This window comes from Mustela nivalis (genome assembly GCF_964662115.1).
Source record: "Mustela nivalis genome assembly, chromosome: 1".
NCBI lineage: Eukaryota > Metazoa > Chordata > Mammalia > Carnivora > Mustelidae > Mustela > Mustela nivalis.
Window position 1 is genome coordinate 109,101,413 of NC_139020.1, and position 23,503 is coordinate 109,124,915.

At 37.8% G+C, this 23,503-nt stretch overlaps 1 protein-coding gene across 7 annotated transcripts in view; it reads left to right on the forward strand.

Annotated features, from left to right (window-relative positions):
• TP63 (tumor protein p63) overlaps nt 1–23,503 on the forward strand; it is a gene marked incomplete at its 3' end in the record, with an annotated part of 138,848 nt that overhangs the window by 31,370 nt on the left and 83,975 nt on the right. For 4 of the 7 annotated variants that reach the window (XM_082694827.1, XM_082694829.1, XM_082694830.1 and 1 more), the window contains exon 1: nt 6,914–7,093. The exons of 1 other annotated variant lie outside the window; for it this stretch is intronic. In XM_082694827.1, the coding sequence (XP_082550953.1) occupies nt 7,052–7,093 (42 nt within the window). In that variant the 5' untranslated portion in view covers nt 6,914–7,051. Of the gene's footprint in view, nt 1–6,912; nt 7,094–7,503; nt 7,559–23,503 lie in introns of those variants that run through there. 2 more of the 7 variants (XM_082694828.1, XM_082694826.1) reach the window with 2 other exon arrangements.

Here is a 23,503-nt window from a genome sequence, read left to right on the forward strand (position 1 = left end):
CCCCCCAACCCAGTATTTTTGCTGAGGATAGACAAATAGAGGAACTAAAAGTAAAGCTTAAAATTTCTAGCACTGAAAACATCGTAGAATTCAGCTGGTCTATAAAATCCACTACCTAATGCTTCTTAGGAAGGAAATACCACAAGGAAAAGATGTGAAATATGAAGTTGATAGGGATGTTGTCTGTCTTCATTAATAGTAAAATTCAGATTATGGTTAAATAGACAAACCCAAACTTCAATACAAGATGCCAAATGTATAGCAAAATTATGATATGCATGTGTGTGTCTATACATACACACACATAAATGATCCCAATTGTTTATAGAATACATACATTAAGAGAGGAGAAAAAGCATGGAAACTTAACAGTAATTCTGAGAAGTTTGCTTACAAAGGGCATGTAATTTTTTTCACTTTTTGTCTCTAAATATCACATGATTTTGTAATCTAAAAATTTAAATGCAAATTAAAGGTAGTGCTAGGAGAGATGATCTTATCTGTGTGCATTTTTGCATCTCTTTACCTGGACCGTTTTGGAGTCCTTCCAAAGTAAAACACTATCTAAATTTGGGGAAGTGGTTAACAATACTGTTATTAAAATCATCATAGAGTGGAGTGCCTGGTAAATGAGCTATGAACATGGCATTGAAGGAGGGATAAATACTGGGGTGGGAGGAGGTATGAAGACATGACCTCCTTGAACAGCACAGGGTTTGTGTGGATTTGGGGGCCAAAATATACAGGTTCTACTCTTGATTTCATCATTTAGTATTTGTCTGCATTTTGGTGTCTTCACCTTTATCTGTAAGATAGGAATGATAACAGTACCCAGTTGATAATTTTGTAAGAGAATTAAACACATTTGATATATGTTAAGTACTTTGAAGAGTGCCTGACACATTAAAAGTACAAAGAGAGAGAGAATCTAAATCTTGTCTCCAATTACCTTCTATTTGACAGTTGACAGAAATAAAAAATGATAGCCTGAGTACATCTGTAAGATTTAGGACAGAACTCAGCTCCCTTTCTATGTCTATAAGACTCATTTTTCAGTCTAGCTAGTGACCCTAAAGTGGATGTCATCTTACATTTTGCTTTGGATTTTAGCTTTAGAATAAAAAGAACATTGATTTGGTGAATTAATTAAGTGGCTTCTACAAATGCCAATTCTTCTCACCTATCCATAGCAGGAGGGGATGAAATCACTTGGGGAAGATTAAAGCTCTAAAAATTAGATGTATGTTCTGTGTTGGCTGTCCTTTATAGTAGCTGGCATCAAAATGATCTAATTGATTTTGTTCTGTGGCAACTTGGAAAGTCCCAACATTTCTTAGCTTTCACACATGCTCTATAAAACCCCAATCTTTTTTAACTATTGCAGTTGTATTATTCGGACAATTTTCCTTTTGGCAAACAGGTATTAAGAACTTGAGGTACTGTACTTAGATCAAAACCATCATCTTTTTTTCTCTTTTCTATTTTCATTAGATACTGTGCATTGATTCCCACAGGAAAGGCATCTGTGTCATAATAAATATCTTGAGTAAAAGAATCTACTATTCAACCTTCTAATTGTTTCTTCAAAATTAACTGTTCAATTGAACACATTCATCAGGCATTTAGACACTTAATGTGATATGGTGAACAAAAAAATGGACTCCAGCCTCAAAGTTCGTTGCCCACTGGAGGAGAGAGCCAAGTATACAAAATTTAGCATTGCAAGGTAGTATTATATTAGTTTTTATATACATTCATATAAAACAAGAGAAGATTTAATTTCATCTAGGGAATTGGAGAATTTCTCATGAAGGTTGTAGTGTCTGAGGAACCTAAAAATGTTTTCACTGATCAGGTAAAAAGAATGAAGCCATTCCAGATTGAGGGACCAGACTGAGCGGAGAGGCACGGATGATCAGCTAGGGCCAGCATGTGACAAGCAGAATGGGATATGTGGAAAGTGTGGTTGAGAGCATAGCTTGGAGTCAGACTGTGAAAGGCCCTAAGTGTCTGTGGAAGTACAGTGGACCCTTGAACAGGATGAGGACTGGGGGCATTGACGCCCCCAGAGTTGAAAATCTGCATGTAACTTTGACTTCCCCAAAACTTAACTCCTATCCAAAACTTACTCCTATCTTCCTGTTGTTTGGAAGCCTTTCTGTTAATATAACAGTCGATTAATATGTATTTTGTATATTCTTATAAAACAGTAAGCTAGAGAAAATAAAATGTCATTAAGAAAATCATAAGGAAGAGAAAGAACATTTACTGTAGTATGTTGTAAAAAAAAAAATCTGCAAATAAGCAGAACTGTGTAGTTCAAACCCATGTTCAAGGGTCAGCTGTAGTTGGTTTTTTTTCATTGGCATGGAGGCATCCTGAGAAATGACATGGTCAGAGTTGTTCCTGAGGAAAGATAAAGAGATAGGGAGGGGGACTGTCATGGGGAGGAGGGAAAGTAGGAACAACACTGGATATTCATTTTTCTACTTCATTCAGGTAGACCTGTGGTTAAAGAATAAAAAGTTTGATATGTTTAGAATCAGGTATGTATTCTTTCTTGGAGTCTCAACTGCTGCTATTAAAAACAAGTCACCAATCTTTGTTTACTTTAATAAATGTCTACCTAATCTTGGCTAAATTTACCTATGCCTCTTTAACTTCTCTTTTCTCTCAATTAATAGAACTGAGGTCTTCATGAGAGAACACACAGAAACACTGATCTCCAATCTGCAGCCTTTTCTTGAAACCTAAACATTTCCCCATCCTCTATACCTACTTCCAACCATTAGGGGTAGGCAAAAATCCAAGAACACAAAATTGCTTCCATTTTTTTTTTTTTTTTTTTTTACTTTTTAGAATGTGTAGGTGCCATGTTATTCCCTACCTAACTTCACACACATGGATTAAGAAGTTAAAGCAAATGTTTTATGCATGCCAAGGATTTATACGCTTGCTTAACTTTTTTACATAGAGATATAAAATGGAACCATTGATATTTGGTATATTATAAAGATAGCATGTCAAATCAGAGAGAAAAAAAAATTGAAAAAATGGTAAATGTGAGGAATATATCCTTGGGAGGGAGTGGATCTTCATTTGTTTCTCATACCAATAAAAATTTCAAAGAGTTAAAAGATTTCCATGTTAAAAAATGTTAAAAGCCATAATAATATGAGATGATAGTATGGTTGAAGAATTTTATAATGTTGGGCTGGGACAGGTCTTTCAAACTATCTTGAAAAGTATAAGGCAGGATGCCTGGGTGACTCGGTTGGTTAAGAATCTGCCTTCAGCTCAGGGCATGGTCCCAGGGTCCTGGAATTGAGTCCCACATTGGGCTCCTTGCTCAGTGAAGAGCCTGTTTCTCCCTCCGCCTGCTGCTCCCCCTACTTGTACTCTCTAGCTCTTGCTCGCTTTCTCTGACAAATAAGTAAATAAAATCTTTAAAGAAAAAAGAAAAATATTAACTCATAAGAGAAAAATGATAAATTGGACTATGGAAAACTAGGATTCTTCTACACTAGAAAGCAACCCGTAAAACCATATATACATTTGAAAGCCCAGGCACACACATGCACACAGCAGAGAAATACTTCCAGTTATAATAATGGGTTATTATCTATAAAATATAAAGATCTCCTACAGGAATAACTGTTTAGGAGGATAGCCAACAAAATGTTAGCAGTATTATTTCTGGACATCAGACACAGCGACCCCACATCGTGGATGGCTTCCCTTCCCAGTGCACTGGGTTTACAACAGCGGTATTTTCATGAAGGGGTAGCAGAGACCTCTCATTGTGACGCCACAAAGCTTTGAGGAATCTGGGAGAAGGGGCTGAGAACGGAAAGTTGTAAGCTGTTAATAGGGTTGTTCCAACTCCTGAGGACTTGGGAAACCCACTTCAAATCTTTGAGTTTGTTTAGTTATCTGCAAAATGGGGTAATAATACTTACATACATCACTAAGTCATTAGGAAAATTAATGCACATTACTAAACCTTTGAGATCCCAGGATAAGCATTATTGCGTGGGGAGTAGAGAATCATGGCTTCTCTTAACCTCCTGCTAAAGTTAATACTTGGTATTTCTATACCAATTCTGAAATGAAACCTTATCAGAGGCACTTTAGTTAACTCACATATGGCAATGTGTTTGAATTTAAATGAACTGGTAACTAGTAGCTCTTTTTTTATCATGAGGATACTAAAAGCAAAAATCACAGATTTCCTCCCCCCAACCCCTCCACAATATAGTGTACCTTTTTCTTTAAATCATTTAAGCATTTTGGTATCTGTACAACTTGATGGCTCTAACTACATAGTCTGGAGATGAGCAGATTGCTATATAAATACCCAAGTGAAATAAGAAGAATGCAAAAAAAAAAAAAAAAAAAATCTTCCAACCTGCTTCCATGGATTCTGGACAGACTCTTAGCCTTGTAATCGTCTTTAGAAATCATTTAGTTCTGCCTTTCATTGCACAAATGAGGAACTTGAATCCAGAGTGGTGTGGTGACCTGCCCCAGAGGCACAGAGCTAACTAAAGGCAGAACTGGGATTACAGCCTGTATTTCCTAGTCACTCCTGTACCCCCCAGTCCTGTGCTTTTAGCCTTCAGCTACCCAAAGGACCCAAACAGCAGTGGCAGATAGATAGATGGACAGACATATGTGTCATAGATTTTGTCCAGAATCTTAGTAGCTATGTTAGACATAGACCATCATCCTCAGATCTGATTGTGCTGAAGGCTGAGCTCATCCATAGAAAGATTTTAGTCTATCACATCCTGCTGGGAATATTTTGATTTTGTAAAAGATGAAATGTGTTTACATTTTGATGGAACATTATCAACATTTGAGTCTGTGAACCCTACACTTAGGGTTCAAAAAGTTATGCTACCCCAGTATTATAAAAAAATGATCTAATAGTGGCTTTCTGGGCAGTTGTCTAATGACATTTACTTGACAGCACTGATTCCCAAGCCTGATTCATTCAGAACTGCCTCATGGGCTGCACCAAATACAGCTGGGACCAGGTCCACACTTCTGTTTTTAAGAAGCACCCTGAACGATTCTCAGGGTCACCCAAGTTTTTAAACCACTGGAATAGAGCGCAGATTAAGGAAGCAACAATCTGTTCTTCCCTGTTGACCTGAAAGCTGTCAGTGGGTATAGAATTTAAATACATGATATAAATAATTATACTGCACTTCGTACCCAGAGCTCATTTGGTTACTATTTCAGAGAAAAAAATGCACATTATGTCTGATATAAATTTGTAGTGTTACAGAGCGTTGTCATATTCTTGGACACTTGATATTCAAATGATGTTATTGAAAATTTTTGCAAAAAAAAGAAAAAATACATTTATACCAGTGACTCAGGGACTTTAAAATAAATATGCCAATAATCACATTATCCTTTATGCACATGCATTTAATGGATACAAAAATAAAAGTAAAAATGGGGCAAATCTAAGGTCATGAATATATTTGCCAAGCTAATTTCTAAAGTTTATATACCAGCCTAGCCTGGCTTCTGATTTTCTTCTAATCTTCTTATCTTTTAAATTTTAGGAAAAAAAAAAATCTAAGCATCCATTTCTAGCTGTCTCAGCCAGTTGTACCTTTCAGGCAGGACAAAGGGACTTGGCCTTCCAAGTGGGGGTGGGGAGTGATACTTTGATAGAGCTCTGAACTGAATTACATAGAATACTCAGCAGTAGCAAGAGAATTTTAATGAATCAAACCATACCATGAGAGTGCATTTCATCTTCACTAAATTGTGGTAACCAAGGCCAGATTCTACAATAATGTTCTTCTATGTTTATGTAAATATAGTCTTAAGGCAAAAGGCAATTGGTTTCTCACACTTTAAGATTTATTCTATCAGGCTTTCTGCTCCTTGGAGAGCATACTTCTCTGTCTCTGTCTCTCTCTCTCTCTCATGAATAAATAAAAAAATAAAAAATCTTTAAAAAAAAAAGATTTATTCTTTCTATTTATAATTTATTAACTGTTTACAGAAAAAGATAATGCTTTGGGGTATTAATGAAAACCAGATATAATAAAGTAAAGAAAATATTCAAATAGATAAGCTATTGTATTGATTCATGTCCCAAGAAATAATGATAGAAAGAAGCGGTGCTTTTTTTTTTTTTAAAAGGCTTAAAAAAAAAATGGGCACTTTTCCCAGAATTTCTATTTCCTGTACATAATATGGATATTTGTTTTTGCAAGGTAACGGGACCAGTGGTTTAAATTGTTCATTGACTATGTTCTGAAAAAGCAAGTGGCTGATATTGGCATAAGTTTGTGTTTAACCACTGGCATTTCTCTGTGGAGAATAAGTTGAAAATTTTTCAGCTATCCAGCAGTGGATTTTAATTTTTATATTGAGAAAATATAACTACAGATTTGAATATTTAGAAATAGGTTTGAGTATTTAGGATTTAGTTAGAAATTACTAACTTTACGTAGTCATTCTTAAAACTCCACATCTAGTTTAAATAAAAGGGGGGGCTTCCAAAAGCTCTCCCTGAAGTTTTACTTTTCAGTTGCAAAGTGTAAAATAACCTTCTGAAAAGCCTTCTCTAAGTCCTGGTGGTGGGATGTCTGAGGTTTGTTTGGGGAGATTTTGTTTTGTTTTTAGGAGAGAGCACTTTCTTATGAAAGAGGCAAGGGAAAGTTTTACCAGTCTCTCTCCTTTTTTTTTTTTCCTTTCTTTCTTTTTCTTTTAAAGATTGGTGATAAGGAATTCTAACTACTTAATGAGATGGGAGAGGCCTCACTCCATTGGAGTGGAGGACTCCAGGTGGAAGTTGATGGATTGGACAGGTAAAGAGAAGAGCCCCGCCCCTCATGCCTATAGTTGGGTATATATTAGGGAACCTAAAATTATGTACAGAGAGAGAAAGAGAGAGAGGGACCTGAGTTCTGTTATCTTCTTAGTAGATTCCTGTTGTCAGGGTCTCAGAGGGGGTGGGGGGGTTGGCAAAATCCTGGAGCCAGAAGAGAGGACAGCGGCATTGATCAATCTTACTGCTAACATGTTGTACCTGGAAAACAATGCCCAGACTCAATTTAGTGAGGTAAGGATTTTAGATTTTAGCACTCCATTTAGAGATGTTTTTTCATTTTTATTTTTTAAATAAAAGTTTACATATTTGTGGTTCTTGGTCACCCAATGTAATGCTTTTGCAAATTGTGTGTAGGAATCTCCTTTTCTTGGTTCATGTTTTCTGTGGTGACTGTAAGATTTTTTTTTTTTCCTTTAAGTAGGAGATGAAATAATAGGAGAAAAGGGAGGAGAAAAATTTCTGGGTGACGTTATATATTTGAAGAAACCCAATATTCAGGAGTTTGTAAAATCACTTTTTGTAAGAACAGACTGAGAGAGCAGCTCACATTCTGCTAGATACATGGAAATGACTCCTGTTGGGTATTCACGTACCAGTAAGACAAATTAGTTGGCTGTGTCTTAACTCAGTTAAGTTCTCAGTTCTATCTCCAGACTTCATCCTAAAAGCAAATGAAGCTTTTTCAAAATAATCCAGGTGAGATTTTTTTTTTTTTTTTAAACCATCTTCGTTTTGAATTCTATCAATCCAGAGACCCATCTAAATCCTCAGGGGACTTTACTAATGTCCCTATTGTCTGGTGATTGACTTAAGACTTTCACTGTATAATGACAAAATTATTTGGGGGCGATGCGTTATTAAATATTTATACATGTGTACATGGCAGTGTGTATCATAGCATATAGGATTTTAGGTAAGGAATTGGTTTGCCTCTCTGATCTCTCCTCAAATTTGTCTCAGGGACTTAAATCACTGAGCAAAGGGATACGGAAACAAAACTCCTGAAGAGACTGCAAGGCTTTGAGGAAGTTTCCTAAGGTTGAGGGAGGTCTAACAACAATATTAGTTTACATTCCTCAGAATAGGGCAGCTGTGTTGACACTAATCAGATCGAGGTTGGGGGGGAAGGCGGGTGCGGGTGGTGAGCGTGAGTTCAGTGTTTCGGATGAAAATGCTTGCAGGCGAATGCTTGGAAAAGTAGAGTAGAGTGCTTCAAACTGAGCTCCTTAAAAATCAAAACAAAGTGCATGGGACTCAGGTGCACACGGTGAAAGGAAGAGTCCTGCGAAAGGCAACAAAGCCGGGCCCGCGCTGTCATATTGACCGCGCTATTGTCTAGACACCTGAACTGTGTAAATAGAGCAGGGGAAATATCGAGTTATCTACAGAAGGAAAAGGAAGTGCCTGTTTTCCTTTAAAACATTTAAGCAGGCATGCTTGTCCTTAGTGGAGAAACTTGAGTTTCTTGTTCTGCATTAATATGGCAAGTTAGCTTAAAATGTTACCAAACGGTTAAAAAAAAAAAAAAAATGGAGGTGACTTTAAAGATGATCTCATTTCTATGTGACCCCATGTTGGTCAGTTTTAATCACTAGCGACATGGTTTATCAATCATATCATACCAGACTTTGTGTTTGTCCATGAGCTATTTCCCACCTATACTTATAAGCAGGCTGGGATCTGACTTCATGCCTAAGTAGGAAGGGGTAGAAAGGAAAGGTGGTTTAGAAATATCGATAAGAAAAGTTGGAAGTTGATGCAAAGTGGAAAATAAGGGTTATTTCTCATGAAGGGAAAAACTGAATAAATGTTTTGCTTAGAAGATAACTGGTAGGAATTCTTGCCTTTTATGGAGGCAGAAGAATCGTGTCGAATGTGAGCGTATAGCGCCCTTACCATGAGAGAAGATACCTTTCCATGGCTTTGTAGTTTTCAGAACTTTACATAAATGTGTATAGTCAGGTGCTCAAATTGTCTGTTTTCTCTTGGCATGCCGCTAATGTGTAGAGGAGGATATCTATGAAAAAATATGGCTGAATTTCTCTACCTTCCTGCATCTTTTTTAGATATTACCATGGTGAATTTTATATCATTCCACTAATGTGTGTTTTATGTGTGATTTTTATAGCTTCATTTTCATCCTGTTGCTTAAGAATGGCTCTCTTTGCTGTATAGAGTCAACGCTTTAATATCTAGTCCTCTGTAAAAGTGCCGTTCTACATCTGACTATGTAAAATGTCTGGGACTGCATGGCCCGGAGAATCTGGAATTTAATGCAAAAGTTGTTAACGTTTTAGGATTCATCTTGAGATAATGTTCATTAGGAATCATCATACAGAAATGGTGATCTATTATTACACAAAAGTTGTCCAAAAAAATGGACAGATTAAGAATAAAGAAATATGTACTCCCTGTGAGAGGAAAAATGACTTTGAAACTATAACTCGATCCCTGACTTCAGATAATTTTTAGTAACTTCTTCGGGTCAACTCAAAAATGATAGAAGAACACTGATCCTTCTCTACTCCCTGTTCCCCACATTTCCAATTCTTTCCCTCTAAGCAGAGCTGGATTTGGGGAAGATGTTAGTGAACAGGAAGAGGTCCGGAAGGGCAGAGAACATGGGCAGAATGTACCAGGCGTGGCTGAAGGAACCCCCCTTGGGTGACAATGGAGAGAGGCCTCAAGCAGGCACCATTCCAGTGTACCAGGCTTGGAATGACATGGCCTCTGGGACTAGTCTCAGACTTTGAGAGAGGGACTCAAAAAAAGGGAAGTTCTTCACAGATGAAGCTTTAGTTCAACTTTCTTGCCAAAAACCTGGGCTCTGTGTGCATGTGTATCTGTGCTTGCTCATGCATGTGGGAGACACGGTGGAGGTAGACACTCAGAGACTCTCAAATCCTCCTTAGAGGGACATTTAGGACATTTTTATTTAAAACCTCTATCCGGATTTCTGTGTGATGATGGAAAGGTACTTGGGTGAGTGGGTTCCTGTATTCTAGAACTAAACAGGCCTTCAAGGCTCATATACTGAGACACCTCATTTTACAAATCAAGGTTAATGATCTCTTTCTGTAGTCAAGAGAGCCCATAGGTGCAGAAGTCAGTCCCATTTACTTAATGTAATCCTTTTCTCTTTCATATCAAGAGAGATAGGATGCATCCTGGAAAGCGTTGTTGTAATCCCCATTATGCCCCCCAAAAGTTTACGTAAAGAACCTATGTGCCAACCTACTTGAGAGCAAGAAGAGTAATTTGAAGGTGGCAGTACAAGATCTTGGAGTTGAGGATCTTGCCGTTTAATTGACCTATAGGCCTGCATGGTCAAGGGAAACAGTCTTTCCTATCCTGAAAGAAGACATTTTTCCCATGGGACTGATCTTTCTCTTAATAGTTAATAAATGCCTTGTCTCAAGCTTTCCCATGTTGTGCTTCTGCAACGTTTAGCACCATATGTGAAAGCAGAGTAGGGAAGAAGCAGAAACTGCCGATTTAACTTAGCTGTCAGCCAGGCTGTGCACCTCACTCGGTGCTACAGTCTCCGACGGAATTGCTTCTTTTACAATTGGTTGCCCTCAAGCCCAGAGGGGACTGGGAGAAAGAGATCTTAGATCTCAGATCACAGATCATACTTTCTTTTGCTACTATTGGAAAAATGGGTGGTGATAATAAATCACTTATCCTTTACCTAGATAAGGAAAAAGCATGTTTGGTTTGTTTTGTTTTTTAAAAGAGCAGTGATCCTCAACGGTGGTATGGAGCGTACACTAAGAAATATGAATGAATGTCTAGTCAGCTATGGCAACCAAAAAATATTGGTTGTTTTTTCATCATTCCACATGCTTCTTCTGAGTGCAAAGTTACTAAAATTTTCTTAGACAAGGAGTGTATATGGAATTTGGATTCTTTATTCTTTGTATTAAGGGAGTATAAGTCTGAGGTTAGGAGATTTTAGATTTATAGGAAGGATATGGGACAAACAGATGAGAAATATGACACCACAGATGTTCCTGAACTTTCTCTGAGGTGCATATGATTACTTTGGGTGAGACCCGAGCCTGTGGGATAGAGGAGTATAAGTAAAAGTCCTCCCTTCATAGCAGTATTTTGAAAGTAAACTCCCCCCATTGATTAACCTAATTTATTCTTTTAATTAGTTTATGCCAATAAATAAGGAAGAGTGAACACAGATACCAAAAGATACCCCTGTGAAAAATAACTTATTTCCATAAAAGTCTTATTTTGAAGATGAAAGTTTTTCAAGGCCAATGAACTCAGAATTTTCTTTTGAATGTATGATGAGAAAAAAAAAAGATGACTGATGGAACATTATTTTTCAGTGCCAATTTGCTGGACTGAGTTACCAATGCAGAACATACAGTAGAGCAATGGGTTTGGGTTCTGGAAGAAAACGGATTGAAGTGTCAGGTAGAACAGTAGATCCAAGAGTGAAGCTATGAATTTAATTCTTAATCCCTTAAGAACACAATTGGGAGGCATAAGAAAATAGTAAAATGAAAAAAAAAAAAAGAAAATAGTAAAATGGAGTTTATTAATGTGCTACCTCTCTCAACATTTTATAATTTTCACTGGTGCCTTTTCATTAAGTTGAAAGTTGTCAATAGTCATGAATACTAGTATCAAATGGGGGAGAAACTTAGGTTAGAGGAATGACTTACTCTTTTCAAATCAGTGTTTACTGAGCATCCGTTATATAAAAGATGGTGCGTAGGATATGAAGTGAGTAAGAAACAGTTGTTACACCAAGAAGTTTACAGTTCATAGAGGAAATGGACACATGCAGTTATAGTCAGGGAAGATCCTCATTGTCACATGAGAAGTGTGAGCAAGACAATATAAAGGATCAAAGAGAAAGAGTACCTCAGAACAGGAGGATCAAGAAAGTCTGTCTGTATGAGTAGGAGGTAGCTGCACTTGGAAGGTCAGGTAGAAGAACTTCTTAAGTCCTTAAAATATGAGTGGGAAGGAGGATTTTGGGTGAAGAAACAGGCATCAGGAGAGCCCCAGAGTCGGGGTGAATGCTGATGTACTCAGCAATGTCAAAGAGTCCGGATGGAATCAAAAGCATGAAAAAATTAGGAAATAAAGTTTGAGGTGTCAGAGTGGCCCATGGAGGGCCATGTGACATTTAATATTGTGGCAGTGATAAACCATAGGAGGGTTTTGAACAGAGTGGTGGTATAAAGGGAGCTGTGCTGGGGCACATTTGGGAAGGATAAATGGCTTTGCTCCAGCCCACCTAGCAGTATAAAAATGCATTCCTCCATGTTGCATATTGGCTATCTGTTTTGCAGGAATATCCACTGCTTCTCTGGAACCTTTGGAAGGGTAGCAGCAGATTGTGTCTAAAGTCTTATATAACTTATGTATTCTTTGTGTGTTGTTTTCTTTAATAGCTATGGTCTCCATGGATAAATTGGAAACCATTGGTTTTGGCTTTTTCCTAATTTATGCCTGCTATTTGAATGTAATCATGAATAGAACCACTTTCACTTTCAAAAGGGTTCCACTTAGAAGATAAAGTATATGGTTACCCCACAAATAAAGACATCCTTATTTCATTGTTTTTCCCAACCCCCACTCCAAAATGGAAAAGTAGTATAAATTTGGTTGTAAATAGATACAGTAGTTTTGATATCCCACCCCCAAGCCATTTAGATTATTTCCCCCAGGAAAGAAGCATTTCCTTACAACCCAACATTTAGAGAGAGCTCATTAAGTAGTCAAGGGCTAGGCACTGTAAGGAAAGCAGACGTGAATAAGTTGCAGCCACTGGTCTGCAGAATTCACAACTGAGAATTCATAACAGAACTCACGTCTGAGAATTCACAACTCTAGGGCACACGGAAGGTGTTACAAATAACTGCAGGAGGAAACAGAATGTGGTGGGAGAATCTAAAGACACTCAAAGACAGTGAAATGGGTTCAAACTGTGCATAACGAAGGTAACATGTCACGTCATCTGAGGACCAGATTTTAGCCAAGGTGGGGAAGAAAGGTCATTCTGCATAGACAAGAAAATTACTAAAGATACAGGGGAAAATTGCACAGGAGCAGATGAAAGAGCATGAAATATTTACTTGGAAATGGAATGTTGATTTAAACACATCTGTATTTAGTATGTACGTTAAAATGGGAAGCTGTTACAGAAACAGCAACAAAATATGGTGGGGACGTCTATCTTACTAAGAACTTGAACCTATGCATATTTTGAGAGCATGGACAATGTTCAGAATTTGAGATTCAAAACTCTGTCTATATGCCATAGGCATGACAAGTGTCATCCTGCAAGGAAGGAGCAAAATTAGCCCAAATGATGGGGCTGGGTGACATTGAGGTTTCCCTGTTCCCTTTCCTTAGACCTCTACAGAGACAGATAAGGTATCTCACCCTTATATAGACTCAGTAATCACATGTTTATGTTATCGAAGCAAAGAACAAAAATCCAGACTGATTTTTTAAATCTAATTATGATCAGCTTTATTAAATAGTCATCCTAAAACCAGGATGAGAAAACTGTTTCTCTGGTCACTGCTCTAAATGCCAAGAGTAATCCTGGAGCTAAATGTGAGAGAATATACCAAGTATGATATTTGTTGAAGATAAGAATTCCAATTGAGAAATAATGGACCAGAACCAAATATGAATGTCCCATTTAAGCAGCAAACACCTGTCCCCCCCCCCTGCATTAAGCAAAAAACAACAATCAAGAAATCAAGATTTTGATATCTCAAGTGAAAAAAATCTTTGCCATAAATTTTTCAATTTATTTTGTACAAGGATACACATCTGCATTTAAGACTTGAATGGAGATATGGAGGGAAGACCTGTCTTCCCCCCATATTAATATCCTTCCCTTCCATACCCTCCTCCATTACTTCCGTCTCACCCAGGAAGAAAATGTGAGCAATTAAGGAGATAATAGAGGGGTAGGTAAGGAAGGGTAGGTCCTTGGGGGAGGTAATTCAGTGACTTGATTTAAATGTCAAGAGGCAGGCAGGAAGAATTGGCCTTTCTGTTAAATAGGGGGAAGTCCAAGCTTGTATCTCATTCCTGTCTCCTCCTTACAAACCTAACCCTCCACTAACATCAAGTGGATTTTGAAAATTTCCAACATTGAAAAGGGATTGTCCTGCTTTCGACGTTGTGCAGACATTCGGGAAAACAGTGACGTTCCAGAAACTACCACATTGCTTGCAACCTCCTTTGCAAAACTAAGTAGTTAAATGAAATGCCTGTAAAGTCTTTTTGGAAACAGTACTTTGTATTTTCCCATATTCGATCTTCTGACTTGGTCTGATAATATAGCACACCTATCCTATTTCTGAAAAATAATTCTTGGGAAGTTCTCATTTCTAAATTTATTTCTTATTTGATAATGACTAAGTCGATACTTCCTGCCTAAGTTTGTTTTCCAAAGACAAAGTCAAATCAGGCTGTCGTGTAGAAGGCAAGAGGGCTTCACCAGGCAGTATTTACCTGTCAGTTTAATTCAGTAACTGGTGCTAAGGTAAAGCATACGTTGGTTCTAGGTGAGGGAATATCTGGCAACAATAAAACATTTTTGGAATGTTAGTGGATGCAGGAAGAGTGTAAATTGATATCTCATGCAAACCTGTGATCCGGGGGCACCTGGGTGGCTCAGTGGGTTAAAGCCTCTGCCTCCTGCTCAGGTCATGATTTCAGGGTCCTGGGATCGAGCTCCGCATTGGGCGCTCTGCTTAGCAAGGAGCCTGCTTTCTCCTCTCTCTGCCTGCTTTAGCTCTTGGTCAAATAAATAAATAAAATATATTAAAAAAAAAAAAAACAAGAAACAAAAACAAAAAGAGAACCTGTGATCTGAGTTGCATCTTGTCTGTGTTTCTTCAATGGTTTAAAAAAAAAAAAAAAGGATTTCCTATAAAAGCTGAAAGAGGGAATTTTGAGTCAAGCTGTGGTGTGTTGCCAGAGGCGGAAATTTATGAAACACTCTCGTCAGCTCTTCTGGAAACACTACAAAAGAAATAGTTCTACTTTCTTATTGGTGCTAAAGCCACTAATAGGTGCAGTTTAGTATAATACCCTGATGAGAATTACCACCCCCAAACTCAGCTTGCCTTGGAAAGAACTCTGTACAGGCGTTTTCTTTTTCCTTTCAAGCCTGCGCAAAAACACCCAAAGGGGCCGTTTCCAATCTAGGCAGTGAGCTTTCTCAAGTTTATTCTTTCTCAGATCACAGAGACAATGGAGAATATGCCCTGTTTACTCAAATCAGTCTGGATTAGTGTCACTCCATTGATGGAATCAGAATTAAAAGGAAAACCATTACCCTCTCAACGGGCAACATCAGATGTTTTGGGAATGGCTTGAGTACTTTTAAATAGACTGTTTGAGACTGTCACCAGACGAAGCTTGAGGACTCCACAAACAGACACAGAGAGAAATGGTGACACTGGGTGAAGTCCAAAGCCCATAATAAGCCTTAGGGTGGGAAATGATTTTAATAGCCAGTCCCAAAGTGCTTGAAAGGCTGAAAATCACAACAGTAAGTTTCCCGAGAAGGGACTTTTCCTGGCTTCTTTCTATCCTTCAATGCCAACCCTCCAGATATTTATCTTCAGGTCAAATTGTTTCCAGTTTTTAAGGCCCTATGGGAGGCTACTTCACTCTTTAAAAATGTCTCCGTTCTCCCCACCAACACACACACACACCTTCAGAATAACCCCTCCTTCTTCTGAACTCTTTTGCACTTCTTGCTTTATCCCTCATTTTTCTCTCAGTGGATTAGATCCCTTTTCCCTAGTTCTAGGCTGAAGACCCTTGGTGGGTGGGGGGTGTGTGGTATTTATCTCTGCATCCTCTCCAGGACTACCAAATGGTGTCCCTGGAGGTGATGAAGTCATGTGTCTGTTGCTGTTCCATGAAGGGGCATCTTCAGATAAAAGCATGGCATATTGTATGTACTTTTACAGAAATGACTCTTTGTATCTGACCTGTGCAAAAAGCAAAGTGATTGTGTATATTGTACAAGCCTTGTCTCTGCCTGTATGTGGAGAATAGCATGGTTTTCCTTGACATCTTATAAGTCTTTCTCAGTCTCTCTCTCCTTTTTTTTTTTTTTTTCTTTTAATGAGCCTTGATATTTATTTCCATTATACTTCAAGTGGCAAGAAAGTTTTTAAAGGACAGGGAAGTTTCCTGAGTAAGAGCTGACTGGTACTCTAACAGAGGTAAACAGTGTAAAGTGTGTGCTGCTTTCATTTAATTGATTACCAAGGAGGACAGAGAATGTGTTTGATTAAAAACAAAACAAAAAAACCCACCCAGATTAGACTTTTTATCTGGCTTTGCAGTCACTTCTTAAAAGCATCTATTTGCTTCCACACTGATTCATTTTGTCCTCTGCATGTCTCTTGATCATCACCAGAGACTTGGGTGGTTTGCTCTGGGTGAATAAGTCTGAAGATTTGCAAACACTTACCTATTTCATTTTCTATGGTGTTACTATTATTAAAGGATGTCTGAGAAATCTTTAAGTCATTTTGGTCTTAAACATGGTGTCCTAGTTTTTTGTTTGTTTTTTCGTGTTCAAGTCAGACACCAAGGAGCTGTTGTAATTATTAAACTGATTGATTGTTACTTTCATAATGGGATAAATAGAGTGAAATGAATAGATGGCTGTCTGAAATTTTCAAAGTAAGACATGTCTTCTGCATAGCTGGAAACTTCAGTTTGGTTTTGCAGTGAAAAGTGACAGCTTAAAGGAACACTCCAATGTTACATAAGTCACCATGTCTAATTACAAAGCATAGTAAATCACTGAAAACTTTAATCTCAGATACAATGGAAAATGTAGCAATCAGCAAAGAACTTGACAAGCAAAAGCAAATTAGAATGCGTGAAACAGTGTTTCTCATTTGAATACATATAGAATAGTAAAAGTAGTATGCTCCTTGTTTCATGCTTTACTTTTCTATTTGCAAATCAAGGCTGGTGTTTCAACCTCTGTGTGTGTATTATAAAGTCTGTGAAATGAAGTCATGAATTTAGACCATTTGCAAGAAATGGTTTGTAAGTCTGATAAAGTGCAATCTGAGTTCTTCAAAACATACATTGTAAGCTCTTAATTAAGACATTATTCTAAACTGACTTCTAACTAACTGGGTAGAAAATCATGGAAATTAGAGAGGGAGGGACAAATTTTGTGGCCTATCCACCAGAAACTAACGTCTCCCTCTACACTTGTTTCTGAGTAGTTTCTTTAAAAAAAAAAAAAAAAAAAAAAAAATCTGCATTTGGCCACAAATACCATCCCTAGGAAGTGAATAATTATATGACCACAAAGATTTGGATTCTTACTACTAACCTAGATGCATTAGAAACAAACTCTAGGCCATTAGGTAAAAAATACTGCCTTGGCACAAAAACGTGTATGTGTTTGTTTTAAGGAAGTAGAAGCTCATTAATAAACTTCCTAGCTAGGTGTGAGCTACCAAGTATTACTCATTGCCTTGTGAGTGACAAGACTGGCTATTCTGCTACTAGTTCCCATAAAAGCTGAAGCTAAAAGCACAGTTCTCACCTACCAAAACAAAGCAAAGCACAGAGTAAAGGTCAGAGAGATTATTTGGGGATGCACCCTAACTTTCATTTGGCAATAGTATGGATAGACATCAATTGGACTTGAAGGCAGACTTCCTTCAGCTTGAGAATCAACACTTAGTTGTGTTAGAATAAAAATAGATATCTTCTGAAAATGATTTTCATTTTGAAGTGATTTTTTAAGGATTTTATTTATTTATTTGACAGACAGAAATCACAAGTAGGCAGAGAGGCAGGGGGTGTGGGGAAGCAGGCTCCCTGCTGAGCAGAGAGCCCGATGCTGGGCTCAATCCCAGGACCCTGAGATCATGACCTGAACAGAAGGCAGAGGCTTTAACCCACTGAGCCACCCAGGTGCCCCATATTTTGAAATGATTTGCACTTATTCTTTCAATAAATATTTCCCAAGCAGCTACTTTGCCTTAGACTCTGTTCCAGACATGAGACTCAGTACTAATTAAACCAGAAAGAATCTCTCATAGGTCTATGGTCATGCAGAAAAGACCAATATTTAAAAATATATATTTGTACAGATAATTCATGTCAGTTATAATCATGTGATGCCAAGGGAAACTTTGAGCAGTATCACTGTGTGAAACAAAGGAGAACACCCACCCACCTGGGCAGAGGACTCCTCCTGGAGGATGACATTGAGCTAACCTTTACAAGGGGAGCTAGGATTCAGGCTGCCTTTGTGAATGCTGTGCACCGAAGGAGCCTGCCTTCGAAAAACTGGAAGACTGCCTATTTACTGGTTCTTTAGTGAGTAAAAAAGAGAGTTTCAAATAGTGTGGCACTGACCACTTTAAAGATTTGGTATTTTTATTCTAAGAAAGTAGGGACCTGCTCAAGGGCTTCAAGCTTCAGAGGGACATGATCTCATCTGCACTGAGTTTCTGGTGGCAGTTCCAAGAAGCCGGGTCTCTCATCTTTGCAATTACAGTTATTCTAAGAATGGTTAGTTTTATAACCTGTCTTTAATATGGAAAACTGGTTGTTGAGTTTTGTATTTTTTTTTTAAGATATATGTCATTTTTAGCTGAAAATTGAAGGCAGAAATTTGAGTGACTCAAATTTGCATGCAGTCAGAATGGAAGATACTGTAAGAACGCAGGTTCTTGAGCCAGATTGACTGGTTTTTCATTTGGGCTCTGTCACTTACTACCTTGGGCAAGTTCCTTAATCTTGAAGAGCTTCAGTTTCCTCATCTATAAAATATGTATAAAACATGGGATAATAATGCCACCTAGCTCATGAGGATTAAATGAATAAGTGGAACCTGAAGACTAGGAAAGACACAGTGAAGGACTCAAAAAGATTATTCGTCGTAGCAGAAATAGTGGTAGTAGTAGTAGTAATAATACCTAATGATGTTTTATAGAGATAGGATGAGATATGGATGTTTCATATGTTTCTGATTTTCTTCTTTTTTTTTTTTATCTTGATGGTCACTATTGTAATTGCTGTGTCTTCAGTTTCAGGTCATGGTAAACAAAGCTGTTTCCTGTGATTCAGGGTTCATTGCATTCAGTTGCCTCATCGATTTAAGTCCTAATTTCTGACATGATCTAGATAGATATATTATATCATATATATAATATAAGACATGTGTGTGTGTAAAATATGGTCTGACATATATATATATATATACACACACACACATATACATATGTGTGTATACACACACACACACACACACACATATATATATATATATATATATATATATATTATTGTTAAGTATTTTAATCTCACTTTAAAAACCAATGAGACATTGATTGATGAACCTCTAAAGTCACCATGGTATATTCTCCATAAGGGTGGGTTAATCTTCACTGAAAATTTTCATTACTGTGTACTATCTTCTTTTCACATTACTATTTCTGCTAAATAAAGCTATTGAAAGAGTGGTTGTTAACAAATTGAAAATGTCCTCAGAGGCACCTGGGTGGCTTAGTGGGTTAAAACCTCTGCCTTTGGCTCAGGTCATGGTCTCAGGGTCCTGGAATCAAGCCCCGCATCAGGCTCTCTGCTCAGCAGGGAGCCTGCTTCCCCCTCTCTCTCTGCCTGCCTCTCTGCCTGCTTGTGATCTCTGTCTGTCAAATAAATAAATAAAATATTTGAAAAAATGTCCTCAAACGTATTTTTGTTCTAACTTTGAAAAAATTGAAACGGCATATTTTCCCTTCATATTTGTATCTAGAATTATTGAATTTTAAAATTACACCTTTCTGCTTTCTGCTCAGCCCATGCACTTCCTTGGAAGCACTGTGATGGTGACCAAAGCTTCTCGCAGAAAGTAGATGCTCATGATTATGATTTTGTTCGTATGTCATTACTAAAAGGGAGTACTGACTGTCATCAGAACGTAAAGTTTAGTTTTCCCTAGCTGAGCTCTACACAGTGTAAAATAAGTCTATTTTAGTTTTCAACCCATTTCCTTTCTTCAATTTTCAAATGCTCTGGTCTAGTATTTGTGGACATTGTTGCCCACCTGATCAGCCCTTTTTGTATTTGTTTGTCTCACCTGCGGTTGTCTGGCATTAGTTGGGGCTTCTCAGGAGCTCTTTCCCGAGTTACGGGTTCTCAGACCTCTGAGGAATCTCAGCACTTTGTGTCAGAACATAAAACCTTCTAGTAAACTCTCTGCCGGCTGTCAGAAGTCCTGTGTGCTTAGGTGCTTTATTCTTACATGTTATTTATGGTTATTAAGGTAGGAGTGTATTTTACCTCGAAATGTCCACTTTGGGGGATCATTTGGAAGATAAAAGAAGGGAAATACTTTACAATGAACAAAATCTGGTCTGGAGAAAAATGTGATGCTGAATAAATTCTTAAGGTTGAAAGATGGTACTTAAACTTGACTTTATAACACAAATATCTTCTTGGCTCACAAATGGAGCACTTTACCTCAGTTGTGTGCAGTTCTAGCATAAAACAAGCCATCATTCCTTCAGGTGAGGCAGGTGATAGAAAACTAAAACATGACAAGTATTTTTCCCTAAGGCAGTGCTTGTTGAAAAGTCACTCTTCTGCCGATATTTGGGGGATGAAAATGCAGTACTGTCTGCTAGAGCATATTCGAATGAATGCTTTGTCAGTCCAGGGTCATGAGGAAAATTATTTTCTTTTCCCAGGAGGGGCTTTAGAATGTTCTTGAAAGCTCCTTCAAGAAGCCTGAGGTGAGAGGTTCTCCCAGCTGAGGAAAGCATGTCCATGCTGCCTGAATCATTTTCGATTTCTAGGTTTGGTCTGGCTAATCTGTATACGTAAAAAACAGATTAGCAGATTATCTCTCTTGTCTCTCTCTCTTTCTCTCTCTCTCTTTTTTTTAAGTAACCTCATGGCACTTTAAATAGCTTTTTGGATGAGTGTGGTCATCTACCAGAATGTTAGATTGGATGAACTTTTAATATTTGATCATCAGAATCAATCTCCTTATAGAAAACAAAGGTCCAGGCAGTACATGTACCTTATACAAGGGTTTTCAGTACATTAGTGACAGTCCTGGGGCTCAGACCCCACATCATCCAGTCTAAGTTCAGAGTTCTTTTGCCATGTGAGGAACCATTCAGGAATGTAAGTGGCGAAGAATATTTAATTTCCAGTTTTGTCTCAGAGTGAATCAGAGAGATTAATCTCAGAGAGATTATAAATATAGTTTCTTCCAAATAAAATTTAGGTAAGTGATTGTTTCCTGTGACAAGAGGACATTGAAATGGAAGCAAATAAGTTTCGATTCTGTATCTTGCAGCCAGCAAGAACCTCTCCTTCCCCTGATTTGGCTCTCATTTTTTTATTAATCTCTTGCCATAGACTGTTGGCCTTCGTTGCCATGTTTTCATCAATTAGCTATTACAAATAGTAATCTCTGGTAAGTAGAACTTACACAATATCTTTTATACAGATAAATTGGAGGACAAAGATTTACAGAAACACAAATGATGTCTAAGTCCTTCTTTCCGTTGTACTGGTCAAATGCCTTGATGGGGATCCTTTCTGAGGTTAAATTCTTTTATAAGAAAGTCATTGCGCTGTCAACGTGAAAGGTGAACCCAGGTATTCAATACTGAGTTTTGTTTACAGTGATATATACTGACACATTATTTCTGAGCAGAGGAGAAGAAAATTTAGGTTCACGTTATATGCAGATTTTAAGATCACTTATCAGTGTAATCCAGGAAGGAGAAATAGATGTAGCTAAAAGGGTTGCATTTAGAGGACACTCCAACAGCAGTGACCACTCAAGAAAAAAATGCAGTCTTCCATATTTTAATTCTACGCATCCAAACTGAAGAAATAAATGAGAGCCTGTAGGTGGCTATGAGAATAGCAAAGCCCTTAAGCAAAGGGCTTAAGAGAGGAGAAAAACAGGAAAATGCTCTTCTCTATATTTGGGACTAGTTCTTACCTACACTTACTCTTTCCTAATGGTGAAAGCAAGCAGTTTGAGACTCAGCCCCTGGGTGTCCCTACACTTCTCATAACAGCTCCACGTTTCAGAACGACCCAGAATGTTCTGTGAGTACCTGGAGTAAAAGTCTCAGGGAGCAATTTGTGTGTTTCATCCTTTCTGTGGTCAGATCAGCTAGTCTATGATGAACCTGGATATATTCCAGTTACAGAAGTTGGTAAAAAACCTAGGGTCCAAGTGGTGAATCTTCTATTTCAAACCTATTTGATAGGAAATGAAGCACCTGTTTGAATTCAGAAGAAATCAGTTGTTTTACTCTATCAGGTAAATTGTATTCATTTTGCCATTCAGGTTTTGTGGAAAGATGACTGTCTCTTCTTTCAGACAGGATGGGGTAGATCTATAACATTTTTCATTCATTCATTCATTCATTCATTCATTCATTCACTCATTGAGTATCTGTAGGGTATGCTAAGTTTTTTTTTCAAGATCAAGGTACCTTGTGGTTAGAAAGGGACAATCTACTTTTATTTTTGTTTTGTTTTCTTTCAAATTCTAATAGTTTTTCTTACATAAAAAATATATGGGACATAGGCAATGCCAGAGAATTCTTCTGAGGGCAGTTTTTTGGACTGACATTGAAGTGTCAGGTTTTAACTTCTGAGGCTCTTCTACTGGTCTTTGTAAATAGGCATTACATCAGCATCCCAGCAAAACAGAAGTCTCCCCTCTGTGCTTATGGGATTATAATAAAGAAGAGGCACAGACATTGCTCCCTTTCCCCCACTATGTTCACTTTGGTGGAACATGGGGATGGTGGAACATGTGGGATGAATATTATCCTCATTGACATGGTTCAGAGCTAGCTTCATCCATAAATACAAAAGAGAACAGTAACAAGGGGTCCTGTATTTGTTTCATGCTCTGCTATCACCTGTTTGAACCATAAACTAGGACGGAGAGGCCCTGCGTTTTCATTTTGCAAAGGGTCACACAAATGATTTTGCTGGTCCTGTCTGCACTGCTCATGTTCCTTTTGGCTCCGCTGATCTGCCTTCAGCCTCCAATCCTCCTCTGTTCAACATGTCACTTCTCCCGTCAAATAAGAAATTGTTGTTGTTCAATGAATGCTTTTTAAATTAACTTCAAAAGTACTGCTTCCTTTGGCAGGTTTATGACACTGATTTTTAACAAAGCTCTGCAAAGTATCCAAGTAGATTTCCAATCATGCAATTCTTAACTTTGGTGGGTTGTTGTTGTTTGTTCTAGGTAAATTAAAGAGTAATAGTGTTGGTTTTAGGGTTTTAATTTTTTAGAAGATAATTGAGTACACTACTTGACTTACTTATGGCTCCTTAAAGTAAAATTAGGAAAGTTTGAATTGAAATGTGTTTTCCCATTTTTATCTTGGATAGTAAGCCGCTCTTTGTCTACATCTGAAAATTCCAGCTCTATGATACATAAGTTGACGCATTAGCATTGGAACCACATTCTGTTATTAAGTAAAATATTTCCCCTGAATTGTATAGAATTAAAAATGCTGCCCTTTAAAAGCTTAGCCATCAGCACCTACAGTGCTCTTCATGCCTGGGAATACAGTCTCTTGTTTCTTTAGTACCACC